The 18,284-nt window shown below is 43.1% G+C and overlaps 1 protein-coding gene across 1 annotated transcript in view; it reads right to left on the bottom strand.

Moving 5' to 3' along the window:
- The window catches only part of LOC101117316 (antigen WC1.1), a 93,317-nt gene that overhangs the window by 39,935 nt on the left and 35,098 nt on the right, over positions 1-18,284 (bottom strand). The window contains exons 8-12 of the mRNA XM_060413464.1: positions 16,357-16,671; positions 8,276-8,584; positions 7,865-8,182; positions 1,162-1,254; positions 771-1,085 (exon numbers count right to left, since the gene is read on the bottom strand). Coding sequence (XP_060269447.1) covers positions 771-1,085; positions 1,162-1,254; positions 7,865-8,182; positions 8,276-8,584; positions 16,357-16,671 — 1,350 coding nt within the window. The remainder of the gene's footprint in view (positions 1-770; positions 1,086-1,161; positions 1,255-7,864; positions 8,183-8,275; positions 8,585-16,356; positions 16,672-18,284) is intronic.

The raw sequence follows: 18,284 nt of genomic DNA on the forward strand, positions 1-18,284 counted from the left end.
AGAATATTGTATTAACAATGTGAGCCCAGTCTGAGCACATCCTTAGACCCACTATCCTTAAACATGGAATACATTTCTTAGCTCTGCCTACAGAGAGAAATGTGACTCTGGATAATATCTGGAGGCCTGTAGCATTGCTGGTCTGATAATGGATGAAGGAGGCTGTGAATCAAGGGATGTAGGCAGTTTCTAGGAGCTTGAGAATTCCATGGACAGAGGGGCAGGGCTGGATACAGTCCATGGGATCGCAAAGAGTCAGACAGGACTGTGTGACTAACTTTCTTTGTTTTTATCTAGAAGATTGAAAGGACAAGAAATAGATTCTCCCCCAGAGCCACAGAAGTGATACGGACCTGCTGAAGCCTTGATCCAGGCCTAGTGAGATCCCTGCTGGACATCTAAACTACAGAAGTGTTAGGAAATAAATTTATGTTGTTTTAACCCACTAATTGGTAAATTGTTACTGAAGCAAATGGAAACTATTATCATGGGTTTAAAATTTTTGTATGTAACTGGAGAGAGAGCCCTACTTTCAAGAAAAACTGTAAAAAACGGCTCTGCCAGGAAACACTGCTGAGAAGAAAGGACCAGATCCTCAGCTGCTGCAGAAGGAAGTGAAAGCACCTCGTCTTCCCCTCTGCTGAAAACACAGGCTCCACGGGAGGAAGCCTCCTCCTCTGGTCCTTTCAGCATCTCTCCCTCAGGGCTCAGACCCGCGTCCTCCAGGGCCCCTCCCCTCCCCCAGCCTGTGGGCAGTGTGCAGCGCTGACCTGAGCAGATGACCCCCGCGTCCTGCTTGTGTCTGCAGTCGTGCCGCCCCCAGCCCCGGGAAGGGCACCTCCACACATGGGACTCGTTTCCAGCGCAGTTCAGGTCGTCCAGCCAGATGGGCCCTGATCCTGCCCCGAAGTGAGCAGACCCCGTGGCATTGAGGGCGTCTCCACAGCCCAGCTGCCTGCACACCACGCGGGCATCGTCCAGGTCCCAGCCGTCATCACAGATGGTGCCCCAGGAGCCCTGGGCAAGGATCTCCACTCTCCCGGCGCAGGGACCGCCCCCGTCCACCAGGCGGAGCTGCCTGCTGTCTGAGGAGAGAGAAATGGGACAATGGGGCGTCGACCTGGGGAATGAGAAGGGTCTTCCGTCCTGTGGGACCCTTACCTGAGCAGTAGGGGGCGCTCTTCTCTGAGGCCGCAGAGCCTGCAGGTTGAGACAGGGAGTCGTTGCACTGGGGCAGCACCTGGGTCTGGTTTCCTGAAGAAAAAACAATGATCAGAAGTCTGGAAGGGTTGAAGAACAGGAAACTGAATTAAGGGAAATGATGACCTGGTTAGTTAGTTAGTTCAGTCGCTCAGTCGTGTCTGACTCTTGCGACCTCATGATTTGCAGCCCGCCAGGCCTCCCTGTCCTTCACCAACTCCCGGAGTTCACTCAAACTCACGTCCATCAAGTTGGTGATGCCATCAGCCATCTCATCCTCTGTCGTCCCCTTCTTCTCCTGCCCCCAATCCCTCCTAATGGAGCTCATATGAGAGCTGTATTCAGTTCACTTCAGTTCATTCACTCAGTCACGTCTGACTCTTTGCAATCCCATGAACCACAGCATGCAAGGCCTCCTTGTCCATCACCAACTACCGGAGTCCACCCAAACCCATGTCCATCCAGTCGGTGATACCATTCAACCATTCATCCTCTGTCGTCCCCTTCTCCTCCTGCCCTCGATCTTTCCCAGCATCAGGGTCTTTTCACGGGATAGAGTTCTTCTCATCAGGTGGACAAAGTATTGGATTTTCAGCTTCATCAGTCCTTCCAATGAATACCCAGGACTGATCTCTAAGATGGACTGGTTGGATCCTCTTGCAGTCCAAGGGACACTCAAGAGTCTTCTCCAATACCACAGTTCAAAAGCGTCAGTTCTTTGGAGCTCAGCTTTCTTTAAAGTCTAACTCTCATATCCATGCATGACTACTGGAAAAAACATAGCCTTGACTAGATGGACCTTTGTTGACAAAGTATTCTCTCTGCTTTTTAATATGCTGTCTAGGTTGGTCATAACTTTCCTTCCAAGGAGTAAGCGTCTTTTAAGCTCTTGGCTGCAGTCACCATCTGCAGTGATTTTGGAGCCCAAAAAAATAAGGTTAGCCAAGGCTTCCACTGTTTCCCCATTTATTCGCCATGAAACGATGGGACCAGATGCCATGATCTTAGTTTTCTCAATGTTGAGCTTTAAGCCAACTTTTTCACTCTCCTCTTTCACTTTCATTAAGAGGCTCTTTAGTTCTTCACTTTCTGCCATAAGTGTAGTATCATCTGCATATCTGAGGTTATTGATATTTCTCCCGGCACTCTTGATTCCAGCTTGTGCTTCATCGAGCCCAGAATTTCTCATTAGGTACTCTGCATAGAAGTTAAATAAGCAGTATGACAATATACATCCTTGATGTACTCTTTTTCCTATTTGGAACAAGTCTGTTGTTCCATGTCCAGTTCTAAATGTTGCTTTATGACATGCATACAGGTTTCCCAAGAGGTAGGTCAGGTGGTCTGGTATTCCCATCTCTTTCAGAATTTTCCACAGTTTATTGTGATCCATGCAGTCAAAGGCTTTGGCATAGTCAATAAAGTAGAAATAGATGTTTTCCTGGAACTCTCTTGCTTTTTCGATGATCCAACAGATGTTGGCAATTTGATCTCTGGTTCCTCTGCTTTTTCTAAAACCAGCTTGAACATCTGGAAGTTCACGGTTCACGTATTGCTTAAGCCTGGCTTGGAGAATTTTGAGCATTACTTTACTAGCGAATGAGATGAGTGCAATTGTGTGATAGTTTGAGCATTCTTTGGCATTGCCTTTCTTTAGGATTGAAATGAAAACTGACCTTTTCCAGTCCTGTGGCCACTGCTGAGTTTTCCAAATTTGCTGACATACTGGGTGCAGCACTTCACAGCATGATCTCTCAGGATTTGAAATAGCTCAACTGGAATTCCATTACCTCCACTAGCTTTGTTAGTAGTGATGCTTCCTAAGGCCCACTGGACTTCACATTCCAGGATATCTGGCTCTAAGTGACTGTGAGTGATCACACCATCATCATTTTCCAGTTCATGAAGATCTTTTTTGTACAGTCTATGTATTCTTGCCATGTCTTCTTAATATCTTCTGCTTCTGTTAGGTTCATACCATTTCTATGCTTTATTAACCCCATCTTTGCAAGAAATATTCCCTTGGTATCTGTAATTTTTTTGAAGAGATCTCTAGTCTTTCCCATTCTGTTGTTTTCCTCTATTTCTTTGCATTGATTGCTGAGGAAGGCTTTCTTATCTATCCTTGCTATTCTTTGGAACCCTGCATTCAAGTGGGTTTATCTTTCCGTTTCTCCTTTGCTTTTTGCTTCCCTTCTTTCCACAGCTATTTGTAAGGCCTCCTCAGACAGCCATTTTCCTTTTTTGCATTACTTTTTCTTGGGGGTGGTCTTGATTCCTGTCTCCTGTACAATGTCACGAACCTCATTTCATAGTTCATCAGGCACTCTATCAGATCTAGTCCCTGAAATCTATTTCTCACTTCCACTGTATAGTCATAAGGGATTTAATTTAGGTCATACCTGAATGGTCTAGTGGTTTTCCCCACTTTCTTCAATTTAAGGCTGAATTTGGCACTAAGGAGTTCATGATCTGAGCTACAGTCAGCTCCCAGTCTTGTTTCTGCTGCTGTATAGGGCTTTTCCATCCTTCGCTGCAAATAATATAATCAATATGATGTTGGTGTTGACCATCTGGTGATGTCCATGTGTAGCGTCTTCTCTTGTGTTGTTGGAAGAGGAGGTTTGCTATGAAAGCTGTGACCCAGCAATAAAGTTGTCATACTCTTGTTGTTCACCTTCTCCGTGGAGAGTTCTGCTTTTGACAGTATCACAATTTTTGTTTTAACCCAAGTGTTGCTATAAGAATGAGTTAAGTAAGTTGTTGTATCCCTAAATCTATCCCTGTGCTGTGCTTAGTCGCTCCGTCATGTCAGACTGTTTGTGACCCCATGGACTATAGCCCACCAGGCTCCTCTGCCCATAGGATTTTTCAAGCAAGAATACTTCAGTGGGTTGCCATGCTCTCCTCCAGGGGATCTTCCCAATCCAGGGATCAAACCCAGGTCTCTCACATTGCAGGCAGATTCTTTACCACTTGAGCCACCCAGGAAGGCCAAATCTATCCCTAAGTAAAAGCCAAACAACATTCTTTCTGAAGCATTTCTACAATTTCTTCAATGTCTAACTTTAAAACAAACACTTAAATAAAACAGATCTCGTGAAAAACAGAAAGGCAAAAGGAGACATTGGAAAGAATTTCCCAGATTTTTCAGCTGCTAGATTTACCTGACAGAGGATTTAAATCACCACAATTAAAGTGTTTATGGAAATAATAGACAAAATGTGTATCTTTGCAGAGAAATGATAACAAAAGAGAAGTACTTCTAGAGCTGAAAAACGTGTTAGCTGAAATTAAGAACTAAAGAATAATAGTAGCTGTGCACTAGCTCAGCATAAAATAGAAACATCACAGTGCAAGATCAGAGGATATTCTGAAATCTAGAAATTCAGGTCACATGACAAGAGTTCTGGTTACATTGTTGTATAGAAGATTTTCCCCCAAAATTTAGCCCAGTTCAGTTCAGTCACTCAGTCATGTCCAACTCTTTGTGTCCATTTACTGCAGCTTGCCAGGCTTCCCTGTCCATCACCAACTCCTGGAGCTTGCTCAAACTCATGTCCATCAAGTCGGTGATGCCATCCAACCATCTCATCCTCTGTCATCCCTTTCTTCTCCCACCCTCAATCTTACAGCATCAGGCTGTTTTCCAATGAGTCAATTCTTCTAATCAGGTGGCCAAAGTATTGCAGCTTCAGCTTCAGAAACAGTCCTTCCAATGAATATTCAGGACTGATTTCCGTTAGGATCCACTAGTTTGATCTCCTTGCTGTCCAGGGGACTCTGAACAGTCTTCTCCAACACCACAGTTCAAAAGCATCAATTCTTTGGCACTCAGCCTTCTTTATGGTCCAACTCTTACATCCATACATGACTACTGGAAAAGCCTTAGATTTGACTAAAAGGACAATTGTCAGCAAGGTAATGTCTCTGCTTTTTAATATACTGTCTAGATTTGTCATAGCTTTTCTTCCAAGGAGCAGTTGTCTTTTAATTTCATGGCTGCAGTCACCATCTACAGTGATTTTGGAGCTCAAGAAAATAAAGTCTGTCACTGTTTCCATTGTTTCCCCATCTATTTGCCATGAAGTGATGGGACTAGATGCCTTTATCTTTGTTTTTTGAATGCTGAGTTTTAAGCCAGCTTTTTCATTCTTCTCTTTCACTTTCATCAAGATGCTCTTCAGCTCCTCTTTGCTTTCTTCCATAAAGGTGGTGTCATCAGCATATCTGAGGTTATTGATATTTCTCCTGGCAATCTTGATTCCAGGTCATGCTTCATCCAGCCCAGCAGTTCACATGATGTACTCTGTATATAAGTTAAACAAGTGGGGGGACAACATACAGCCTTGACATACTCCTTTCCCAATTTGGAACCAGTCTGGTTTTCCATGTCCACTTCTAACTATTGCTTCTTGATCTGCATACAGGAGCCAGGTAAGGTGGTCTTGCATTCCCATCTCTTTAAGAATTTTCCACAGTTTCTCATGATCCACACAGTCAAAGGTTTGGCGTACTCAATAAAGCAGAAATCGATGTTTTTCTGGAACTCTCTTGCTTTTTCTGTGATTCAACAGATGTTAGCAATTTGATCAGTATGAAAAGGCAAAACTTTTAGCTGAAGAAAAGGAATATATATTTCATTTTGCTTATGACTTTGGGTCATTAATCAGGAAGAAACTCAGTTTGGCAGGCTTTCTGTCAGGTCTTTCAGAGCTGCAATTAGATGTCACCTGGGGCTGAAGTCATTTAAAGACTTGACTGAACTCTGGTTCTATAAGGAAATTCCCAAAAGTGTCCTAAGGGTAAAGGAACATCATGGCTTCAACTTAATTCAGAAAGATTTTACATATTCAGGAAGATATGGAGCCGAAGGAGAATCGAGTAGGAAAGACACTCACACACATACAGAGATTAACGTGAAATATTGATACTAACATGTAGAAACCCAGGTAAAGGTCATAAGGGAATTTTTATATTACTTTCCCAACATTTTAATGTCTCAAATCACATCAAAATTTAAAAACTTAAAAGATGAAAACAACACAAAGAGAATTCATTGCCAGGACACTTTCACAAAAATACTCATAACATCAAAAATAAAATACCTAGGAGAAATCCTAGTAGAAGATGGGCAAAATCTCTGAGAGAAATTCAAGATCTAACTAAATGGAGGGATGTATTATGTCAATGATTTGGTAAATTCAACATTGTCAGTGCCATTCATCCTCAAATGCCTTTGTCTCCTCTCAAATTTTTAAATCTAATCTCAATGAAAATACCCTTAAGCTTTTCTCTTGGTGAAAATGACAAGATGATTTCTAAATTCATACAAAACACAAGCAACCAAGAATGACAATCAAAGTTGGTAAGAAAAGCAACAAAGTTAGAGGAGTTAATATAAAGTAACTCTTGTAAACTAAAATTATTATGACCTACTACAAAGTTTGAAACTCTGGGAGATAGTGAAGGACACAGAAGCCTGGTGAGCTGTAGTTCATGGGGTCAAAAGAGTCAGACACGACTTAGCGATCGAACAAGAACAACGACAAAATTATGATAATTAAGAAAAAGCAGTATTGGTGCAAGGATAGAGAAATGATAGCATGGAACAGAACAGAGAGTCTCAAATAAGACAGACATACTTGCCCTTCTGCTTATGATGAAGGAGGCACTGAAGTGGGGAAAAGAGTCTTTTCAGAAAAAGATTGAGCCAATTGGATGTCCATATGAAACCTGACCCTTATCTTAAACTGATATCAATCCCAGAAGGAATGCACAATTATATGCAAGAGAAAAATAATACAATTTCCGTAAGATATTCTTGGAGAATGTTTTTATGATCTTGGAGTAGGCAAAAATTCTTTGTTAAAGGCTATAAGAAGCATTAAATTCACAGGGAAAAGTTGGCAAGTTATGTTTCCATAAGATTAAGAAATGAGTGCATCAAAGGACACCATTTGATTAAGAAAAAGAAAATAAAAGACCAAGGGTTAAACATGGAAAGTAAGTAACACATATTTGCATTCAAAGACATTGTCATGGTAAGTTGTAGTATCATATTTGTAATAGTCAAGAACTGGAAACAACTCAGATTTATACTGTCAGTAGAATTGATCAGTACATAACCATGTGATCATTCAGAGGCATACTCTACAGTAATGAAAAAAATAAATAAAGTGCTACAATATACAACATCATGTGTGAATCCCAAACATAATTTTGAGGCTAAGAAATTAGATACAAAACATGCAACATACTGCATCATTTTATAGAAGGTTCAAAAATTGATGAAACTCTCTATGTTAGTAGAAGTTAGGAAAGTGCTTTTCCCTGTTGAGGAGAGGGGATGACAGTGACTGTGGTGCTGGGGACATTCTCTTTGCTGCTCTGGGCTGGGGTTCATACTGGGGTCTATACTTACTGCTCATACATTGTTCTCTATGATGACATGTAAGCAACAATGTAGCTTAAAAATATACTATTCCCCTTCACACTTCTTGCCCTGGCCTGAAAAATGAAGGAACAATGAGAAGATCCATATTTCACCACAAAATATCTGACTTTGAAGTCCATTTTCCCTCCCTCTCTGCTCTTGGGGACATTTGACTCCAGGAGCATCCTGAGCATCAGTAGCCCATCTCCACCTGTCCCTCGCCCTTACCTGAGCAGATCACAGAGGCCGTGTTGCCATGGGAACAGTCAGGACCACCCAGGGCAGTCACAGGACAACTCCACAGGAAGGACTCTGCCCCAGAGCAGTGAAATCGGGCTGTTGAGATCTGATCACCTCCTTCCGCCAAGTGTGGTCCTCCAGGGGTGGAGATGGCGACTCCACAGCCGAGCTGATGACAGACAACATTGGCGTTGGCTAGACTCCAGTGGGAGGCACAGAGCGCTCTCCATCGTCCAGAAATGTTCATCTCCACCTGCCCCTCACACTGAGAGGAGCCGTTTGTCATGAGCCGGACTTCTGAGTATGCTGGTAGAAGAAGACAGAGTTTCAGCAAAATCACATGACTTTCTCACCTGAACAGGGTGTTCACAGAGGTGAAAGGCCTGACCTGCAGCTCACCTGAACAGACAACCTCAGCAGCTCCACTGTGGTGACAAGTGCCCCCTGGACAGGGCACTCTGGGGCAGACCCAGAGCTCAGGCTCCTCCCCCTCACACCTGAACTCTTCAGCCCAGACCCAGGCACTGGACTCTTGGAAGAGCTCATGTCCCAGGACAGACACAGCCTTGCCACACCCCAGCTCTGCACAGATGACCTGGGCAGTGGGGAGTGTGAAGTTCCCATCAGACACTGGGGTCCAGGCTTCTCCAGAATACACTTCTACTCGCCCTGAGCAGGGTCCATCCCCTCCAGCCAGATGAACAAATCCTAAGAGAAACAAAGAACAGCAAACCCAGTGAGTGTCCTGTTCAGGCGCCACTTGCTGGGTCCAGCCCAGGCGGATCCAGGGAATTCAAAGGTGGGGACGGCGTCGGCATCTTTGGAAATAACTTATTTAATTACAGATAGAGAGGGATTGGAAGATTAACAGAGAAAAAGAGGCTGAATAACTTGGTTCACATGGGATACCAATCATCACCTACGTAGGCCGCAGGCATCTTCCCGTTCTCCCAAAGGAGAGGAGGCACTGAGGCCCCCCCGGTCTGATATTAGAAGCCCAGGCAAAATTAAGAGGCTTGGTGAGTACCACTGTACCAGATGGGAATTCGGCCAGAAAATAGTAGGAGAGCAAAAGGGGCTGAATAACTTGGTTTACGTGGGATACCAATAAAATTTCAAGAGAAGGAATTTGCACCATCTACGCTGGGCCACTGGTGCCACTTGAATATCAGAAGGTGCCCCTCCTTGGGCTCCTTCTCATGTGGGCTTGAAAACCAGGGCAAATAAGTAGACTTGGAGGGCACCCACACTCCAGATGGGAATTCAGCCAGAAAAAAGGGGAGCAGAAAAGAACAACATGAGGGAATCAGTCTTTCTGGAAACTGATCCGATTTCTTTATTTTGGGGTTTGCTTATATACCTTTTGTTACACATAGGGATGAATATAGAGTCATGTGGGGGTCATCAGTCCTGACCTTTATCAAAATCAGGTGCTTCACATAAATGTATAAAAAAAGGTCTTAGGAATATTACATCATCTTCTGGCCATGAGACCCGCTGACATTTTATGATCCTTTCTTTCTGATAACCAAAAACTTATTTTTCCCAAGGGTGTTTTTTCTTAAACCAGGCACCACCCTCCAAATAAAGTTACATTCCTATAGGGTGAGGGTGCAGTGAGTTACAATCAAGAAAGGAATCTATTTAACCCAAGGTTAACATGATTAATCTTAAAGGTTAATACTTATTTCTCCTATATGCTTAAAGGTTAATACTTATTTCTCCTATATGTTAGTTATATTTATTATAAGGGCAGGGAACATGGAGATTTAGCAGCAAACATCAGCCCAACAAATGAAAATCCTTTCACCAATGCTCCCCTTAAGATCTATTTAGTCTTAAGATAGTGATAAAGTCACATTTTTACATAACAAGGACACAGTGATTTATAACAAAGCACAGTGATCTATTACAAAAGAGAAAATCCATTAACTCAAAAAGTCTAGTATTGCTAACATCAAAAACTACTGTATTTCCTTTGCTATATTTCAAATACATTGATTAATATATTCCCAGGTGCCTAAGGATATGGAGGCCTGGTGGCAATCATTGACTCAACAAGAAGAAAAAGCCCTATGCTAATTAAGACTCTCAAAATACTTCAAAACTCTCTGTGCTGTTTATGGTTAAGAGGTAGTAAACAATCATGTGGCAGGAGTATGGATAATCCTGTCACACAAGCTAGTCTGTCAGCAGAAAGGTTTGACCTAGGACATCCTTGTCCCACCCAGGGGAGGGAATTAGCAGCAATTATTGAAACAACAAATGAAGAACCCTTCACCAATATAATTCCTAACCAACCCACTATACTAATAATTTCTAATTCCCCAAAAGAATTTGCCTTTAGTAAGTCTAAAACATCTCGTGCCTCTCAGGTTGGGAGGCTGTAAACAATCACATGTGGCTGGACGAACCTATACAGGTGGGCTAGATAACCTTCAGAGGAGTCCATAAGCTGAAACACTCTTGTCACTCCCAGGAATTTTTATTGCCTTGGAGCTGCACGTTTACTCCTTCTCCGAGAGAAACGGTTATGGGGGAGAGCCCCTGTAAAGTCAGAGGTGTAGGTGAGAACACAAAACAGACTCTGGTTTTTGGGTAGAAGCTCGGAAACAGGGGGTTTCCTGAGGCTTGATCACGCCTTTGCGTATGCCAAGCCTCCTTCCTCATGACCTTTGCCATGGGCGGAGTTCCTCACGCTGGTTCCCGGCAGAGAAACAAAGAACAACAAACCCAGTGAGTGTTCATGAGCCTGGCTTGACAATTGGAAACAACATTCACAGGCATGAGATGGTGTGAAAGCTTTTCTTTCCAACAGTGGAATAAGAGGGGACAAGAAGAGAGAATTTGACTGTCATTGTCAAACTGCATTTTCATGAGCAAGTTTCTGAAGAGATATCCAGAAGGATTGAAGGATCAGTTCAGAATGGCTGAATCCTGAGAACATACAATGGTTAGGAATCTTAATTCCTATCCAGGGCATGGAAACTACAGTGCCCAAAGAAACTGCACAGTGGTGGACATTCAAATGTGGGTGCAGACCTGAACTGAGAGTGAAAACGGTCCATGGGATTCAAGAGGTTAGAGGCCTAAGAGCCACAGAAGTTTAAAGGACCATCATGAGATTTCTGGAGCTAAAATTCTGGCCAGTTTTCTCTCAGAGCCAATATTCAAGTCACTGAGGACAGGGAAAATCACACGGGCTGGATCTGAGTGCAGGTATTATAATCTAATTGTGAAAGAAGTTGTCCACAGGTAAGTTTAGAAATGACAAAAATTCAGAGAGTCACAGAAGAGGGAGGGAATGGTCCTAGCCATCTTTCTTGAAAACTTAGCATTTAAAGGACACCTGGGAGAAAGTGAGATCTCACTGGGATTATGCAAGACAATTGAGTTAGTGGATTACTTCATACTAGACATGAGATTCTCAGCAAATGTGAAAGAGTAATGATAATTTAATGTATTCTAACCTTATCTATATGCTAACTACATATGCCTTTCCTATTTGGATTTTTGAGATAAGCCAGCAAGCTATAAAAAAGGAGAATGAGAGAAAGAGAGCAGACAGCAAACAAGCCATATATACTTTCAGTTCAGTTCAGTCGCTCAGTCATGTCTGACTCTTTGTGACCCCATCAATCGCAAAATTCCAGGCCTCCCTGTCCATCACCAACTCCTGGAGTTCACCCAAATTCGTGTGCATTGAGTCAGGGATGCCATCCAGCCATCTCATCCTCTGTCGTCCCCTTTTCCTCCTGCCCCCAATCCCTCCCAGCATCACAGTCTTTTCCAATGAGTCAGCTCTTCACCTAAGGTGGCCAAAGTATTGGAGTTTCAGCCTCAGCATCAGTCCTTCCAATGAACACTCAGGACTGGTCTCCTTTAGAATGGACTGGTTGGATCTCCTTGCAGTCCAAGGGACTCGCAAGAGTCTTCTCCAACACCACAGTTAAAAGCATCCATTTTTCAGCACTCAGCTTTCTTCAGGGTCCAACTCTCACATCCATACATGACCACAGGAAAAACCATAGCCTTGACTACACGGACCTTTGTTGGCAAAGTAATATCTCTGCTTTTTAACATGCTGTCTATGTTGGTTACTAGGTTGCTGTCTAGGAAGGTTACTTTCTTTCCAAGGAGTAAGCGTCTTTTAATATATACTGTAGAGATTTCTAAATTGCAAAAGCTTCAATAGGAATGAAACATAGAAAGGTTTGGGGGGAAAAAAAGACTTGTTCAACAAGATTTTAACACTTTTTATCCCCTGTGCTCCTCCCATTTGCCACATAACCCTGCTACCCTTTCCCATTTCTCCCAATGCAGTAAAGAAAAAACAAGCTTAAGAGCTACAGATAGATGGAAAGGAGACTCCAAAAGGGAAGAGCTTCTGTAGGGAGTGAGGTGGGGTGAGTGGCAGCTTAAACGGGTAGTGGATGGAGTATGAGAGAGAGACCAAGGAAAAGACTTGTAATCATGATTTCATCCTTCAGGGACCATATTTGGACAGAGAAAAGGTAATCCGATGGGAAAAAAACCCTGCAAATCATAAAGAACAACTTTTAAAATCATTTTCCTGGTTTCTGAGTGTGCTCATAATTATTTATGTACATGGTGGAATTTGTTCTGGTAAAGGAATCTGATTGTATAAGTTTGTGAACTTTGAAGCCTCAAAAAGAATGATGTAACAGAATAAAAATCTACTATAGAGAGCAGGCAGAGAAGGCAATGGCAACCCACTCCAGTGTTTCTTGCCTGGAGAATCCCAGGGACAGTGGAGCCCAGTGGGCTGCTGTCTATGGGGTCGCACAGAGTCAGAGATGACTCGAGCAACTTAGCAGCAGCAGCAACAGCAGCATAGAGAGCAGGAGAGAACAAAAAAGGCACTGCAGAAATTAAAGAATTTAAGGATTAGATAGACCACTCGTACATGAATGAATGATGAGAGACAGGATGATCTGCTTGCCTTTTATTATTTATCCATTTCCATCTCCCCAGAGAGGCCCAGGTCAGGACCCCTAATCTATTCCGGCTGGGAGTTTGGTCACAGGATACACATTCTAGATAAACCATTTTTATTTGACTGGTTGTTGCTGTTGTTGTTGCTCAGCCACTCAGTCATGTCCGACTCTTTGCTACCCCATGGACTGAAGAATGACAGGCTTCCCTGTCCTTCAATATCTCCCAGAGTTTGCTCAAACTCATGTCCATCGAGTCGGTGATGCCATCTAACCATCTCATCTTCTGTCGGCCCCTTTTCCACCAGCCTCCAATCTTTCCCAGCATCAAGGTCTTTTCCAGTGAATCAGTTCTTCATATCAAGTGGCCACAGTATTGGAGCTTCAGCATCGTCCTTTCAGTGAATATTCAGGGTTGATTTCCTTTAGGACTGAGTGGTTTGATCTCCTTGCAGTGCAAGGGACTCTCAAGAGTCTTCTCCAACACTGCAATTCAAAAGCATCAGTTTTTCAGTGTTCAGCCTTCTTTCTGGTCCAACTCTTACATCCATACATGACTATTGAAAAAACCATAGCTTTGACTAGATGGACCTTTGTCTCAAAATAATGTCTCTGTTTCTTAATATGCTGTCTAGGTTTTTCAGGTTTTCTTCCAAGGAGCAAGCATCTTTTAATTTCATGACTGCAGTCACTGTCGACAGTGATTTTGGAGCCCAAGAAAATAAAGTCTGTCACAGTTTCCATTTTTTCCCCATCTGTTTGCCATGAAGTGATGGGACAGGATGCCACAATCTTAGTTTTCTGAATGCTGAGTTTCAAGTCAGCTTTTTTACTCTCCTCTTTCACTTTCATCAAGAGTTCCTCTTCACTTTCTGCCGTTTAGGGTGATGTCATCTGCATATCTGAGGGTGTTTATATCATATTAATTCCACGAGATTAAAAATTTAGAAAGACAGAGAAGTATTTCTTCTATTCCGTTTTATATACCCTGATAAAAGTTACATATTCAAATATGTGCTGGATAATCAATATAGTCTTAGGACATATTAGGATAGTGACTTCTGAGATGTATTATTTCTTTCTTATTTTCTCCTTGATTTTAAAATTTACAAAGAAGAATAACTGTGAAAATTTTCAGAAAATTATTAAATAGAAGGCTGAATAGGAAAAGGAGTACATCAAGGCTGTATATTGTCACCCTGCTTATTTAACTTATATGCAGAGTACATCACGAGAAACGCTGGGCTGGAAGAAGCACAAGCTGGAATCAAGATTGCCTGGAGAAATATCAATAACCTCAGATATGCAGATGACACCACCCTTATGGCAGAAATTGAAGAGGAACTAAAAACCCTCTTGATGAAAGTGAAAGAAGAGAGTGAAAAAGTTGGCTTAAAGCTCAACTTTCAGAAACCTAAGATCATGGCATCTGGTCCCATCACTTCATGGGAAATAGATGGGGAAACAGTGGAAACAGTGCCAGACTTTAGTTTTATGGGCTCTAAAATCACTGTAAATGGTGGTTGCAGCCATGAAATTAAAAGATCCTTACTCCTTGGAAGGATAGTTATGACCAAACTAGATAGCATATTGAATAGCAGAGACATTACTTTGCCAACAAAGGTCTGTCTAGTCAAAGCTATGGTTTTTCCAGTAGTCGTGTATGGATGTGAGAGAAGGACTATGAAGAAAGCTGAGCGCCAAAGAATTTATTCTTTTGAACTATGGTGTTGCAGAAGACACGTGAGAGTCCCTTGGACTGCAAGGAGATCCAACCAGTCCATTCTAAAGGAGATCAGTCCTGGGTGTTCTTTGGAAGGAATGATGCTAAAGCTGAAACTCCAGTACTCTGGCCACCTCATGAGAAGAGTGGATTCATTGGAAAAGACTCTGATGCTGGGAGGGATTGGGGGCAGGAGGAGAAGTGACAACAGAGGATGAGATGGCCGGATGGCATCACCGACTCGACGGACAAAAATTTGACTGAACTCCAGGAGTTGGTGATGGACAGGGAGGCCTGGTGTACTGCAATTCATGGGGTCGCAAAGAGTCGGACATGACTGAGCGACTGAACTGAACTGAATTGATGTGAATGAGTAAAGATATTAAATATAATAAAGATATATCCTTGTCTGGTCTCTTGCTGTGTAGACATCTTGTGTCCTTAGGCACACATAGCATCTTCCACACCACACCTGGACCTTCAGTGCTGCTCAGAGAACCTCACAGTTGCCTTCATCAGCTCCCATCACCATTCCCCTTCCTCCCAGCTTCTATAAAACCTGCTCCACTTTTTTCAAAATTACATTTATACTAACACATATATATGGAATTTAGGAAGATGGCAATGACGACCCTGTATGCAAGACAGGGAAAGAGACACAGATGTGTATAACGGACTTTTTGGACTCAGAGGGAGAGGGAGAGGGTGGGATGATTTGGGAGAATGACATTCTAACATGTATACTATCATGTGAATTGAATCGCCAGTCTATGTCTGACGCAGGATGCAGCATGCTTGGGGCTGGTGCATGGGGATGACCCAGAAAGATGTTATGGGGAGGGAGGTGGGAGGGGGGGTTCATGTTTGGGAATGCATGTAAGAATTAAAGATTTTAAAATTTAAAAAATAAAAAACTAAAAATAAAAAAAAAATTACATTTGTCTTCTTGCTCCAAATAAGCCCCCCAAACACAAGTCTCTTATATCATAGAAATCATCAAATATAAACTACATAATCTCTTATCATAAAACACACAAATTCATGTTTTATTACCTCCACCTTTCACTTGCCAGTGCATGGCTAACTGTTCCTCCAAAGTTTGCATTTATACAGATATCTTAAGGGAAGAATCGGGGAGAGAGACTGTTCTAGTAACAGTGAAAGAATGTATGACTTATGCATTGCATTCACAGTTCTCTAGTTCTAGCATCAAAGAACTATGAACATTTATGTCTAAATTTGCAAAGGAAACTTGAAATCTGCCACAAATCCATAAGAATCTCTGATTTGTTAAATGATATCCCTTTAGGGATCACCTCTATATATGTAAATGATATCCTCCTATAGTAAGAGTAGCCTCCACTCCTACTAGTCTAGTGCAAAATAATGTCTCACATTGTTTGTACAGAAACAACTCCACCCAGGAAAGTACATCCTCATTTTTGTCCCTCCGTCTCATAGCCTCCCTGTGCAAAGAGAATGTGTATGTGGCAGTTAGCAAAAGTTTCACACTCACAAAAAGTGAATTGTGAAAAAAAAATTATGAGGATTTATTTTAATTGGGAGAATGAATAAAGCTATTTTAGCATCAGGTAAGTCCACTGGAGATAAAAAACAATGACAGAGACTTATAAGAGGAAAGTATATGAAGCTCAGCACTCGTAGCCACAGTGCACTCAGTGAGGATGGGTAGATGTCTCAGTCTTCCCTAGCCCACCTATCTCCCATTACCCTGCTGATCAGATACCAGCTTTCTTGGAACTTTCCATTTTCTCAGCCGGTGGACAAAGAACTGACCATACCTGAGCAGATGACTCCTGCATCTTCCCGATGATTGCAGTTGTGTTGCTGCCATCCCAACGTAGGGCACCTCCACAGTTGGGACTCCTCTCCTCTGCAGCTCACTTCATCCAGCCAGATGGGCCCTGATCCTGCCCCGAAGGGAGCAGACCCCGTGGCACTGAGGGCTTCTCCACAGCCCAGCTGCCTGCACACCACGCGGGCATCTTCCAGGTCCCAGCCGTCATCACAGATGGTGCCCCAGGAGCCCTGGTCAAGGATCTCCACTCTCCCGGAGCAGCGACCACCTCCGTCCGCCAGGCGGATCTGTCTGCTGTCTGAGCAGAGAGAAATGGGACATGGGGTGATGACACCAGAGGTTGAGAAGGGTTTTCTGTCCTGTGGGACCCCCACCTGAGCAGTAGGGGGCGCACTCCTCTGAGGCTGCCGACCTTGCTGGTTCAGACACGGAGTCATTGCACTGGGGCAGCAGCTGGGGCTAGTTTTTTATACCAGTGGCAAGAGAATAATAAGGTTGAAAAATAGGAAGAAAATAAAACAGGAAATATTAAGTTGAAAACACTCTAGCGAGTAGTCTGAGACAGCAGGTAGTACAAGGTCCTATCAGAGTTAACATTCTGATCTGTAGAGTTCTGCACAACATCAGAGAAAGATTTACAGGAAATGTTAGTCTCTCTACCCGGAGCAGTTAAATGAGTTCAGAGTCACAGGAATGAGCTGGCAGCGGGATGGATTCCTTTCAAAGCACACACATTTTGATGCTGTTGACCTAAGAGTTAAAGGGGTTGATTAAAGGGAGTGGAGTCAGGAACGGGCCTTATCAGATGCCTCAGATAGCAATCATGAATCCTCTACCATTAGAATCCTTCTCCTTGGTACAGTCATTCAGAACTGAAAAACGAATGGGTTCTGTGATATCTTGGTTTACCTCAGACTATTTCATCTGTGGTTCTAAGCTTCAGACTTCAGATCTGGATACTTACTTTCAAACAGTGTGATCTCTTTGAGTAGACTGAACAACTTTGCATGAGAGATGATGTCAGGGAACATCGACACTGGACAGATTCCACTGGGAATCATAGAATGTTTCTTCTTCTCCCCCAAAAATATAATCCCTCCTTGGACTTTGTGTCAAGTATCTCTCTTATTCAAATTTTGGAGTTATCTGATCTTTAGGGGGAAGGAGAAGGCAATGGCACCCCACTCCAGTACTCTTGCCTGGAAAATCCCATGGATAGAGGAGTCTGGTAGGCTGCAGTCCATGGGGTCGCTAAGAGTGGGACACGACTGAGCGAACTGACTTTCATTTTTCACTTTCATGCATTGGAGAAGGAAATGGCAACCCACTCCGGTATTCTTGCCTAGAGAATCCCAGGCATGGGGGAGCCTGGTGGGCTGCCGTCTATGGGGTCGCACAGAGTCAGACATGACTGAAGCGACTTAGCATCAGCAGCAGTGTGTATGTTTGCCTAGTCACTTCAGTCATGTTCAACTCTTTAAGACCCTATGAACTGTAGCCCACCAGGCTCCTCTGCCCATGGGATTCTCCAGGCAAGAATACTGGAGTGGATTGCCACGCCCTCCTCCAGGGGGTCTTCCTGACCCAGCGACCTAACCTGTGTCTCCTGCATTGCAGGTGGATTCTTTACGGCTGAGCCACCAGCAAAGTTCTTCTAGTTCTATCACTGAGCAGAAATAGGTCACATTCCTGCAGCCCCTTGAACAAATAACATTAACAAGCTCACTGTATTCTCCTCTCCTTTTATACATAAAAGTGATGTAAAGAAAGGTTAAAGAATGTCTATCGATGTTGTTCTTTAAGTAAATGATGAAGTAGAGCATTAAACCTAAAATTTTCCACTTCCATGGAGAATGGAGGAGTTCACAGCAGGCCAATGTGTTTTGCTGGGTCTTGCTGCATATAGCTTAA

Source organism: Ovis aries, chromosome 3 (genome assembly GCF_016772045.2).
Source record: "Ovis aries strain OAR_USU_Benz2616 breed Rambouillet chromosome 3, ARS-UI_Ramb_v3.0, whole genome shotgun sequence".
Classification (NCBI taxonomy): Eukaryota; Metazoa; Chordata; class Mammalia; order Artiodactyla; family Bovidae; genus Ovis; species Ovis aries.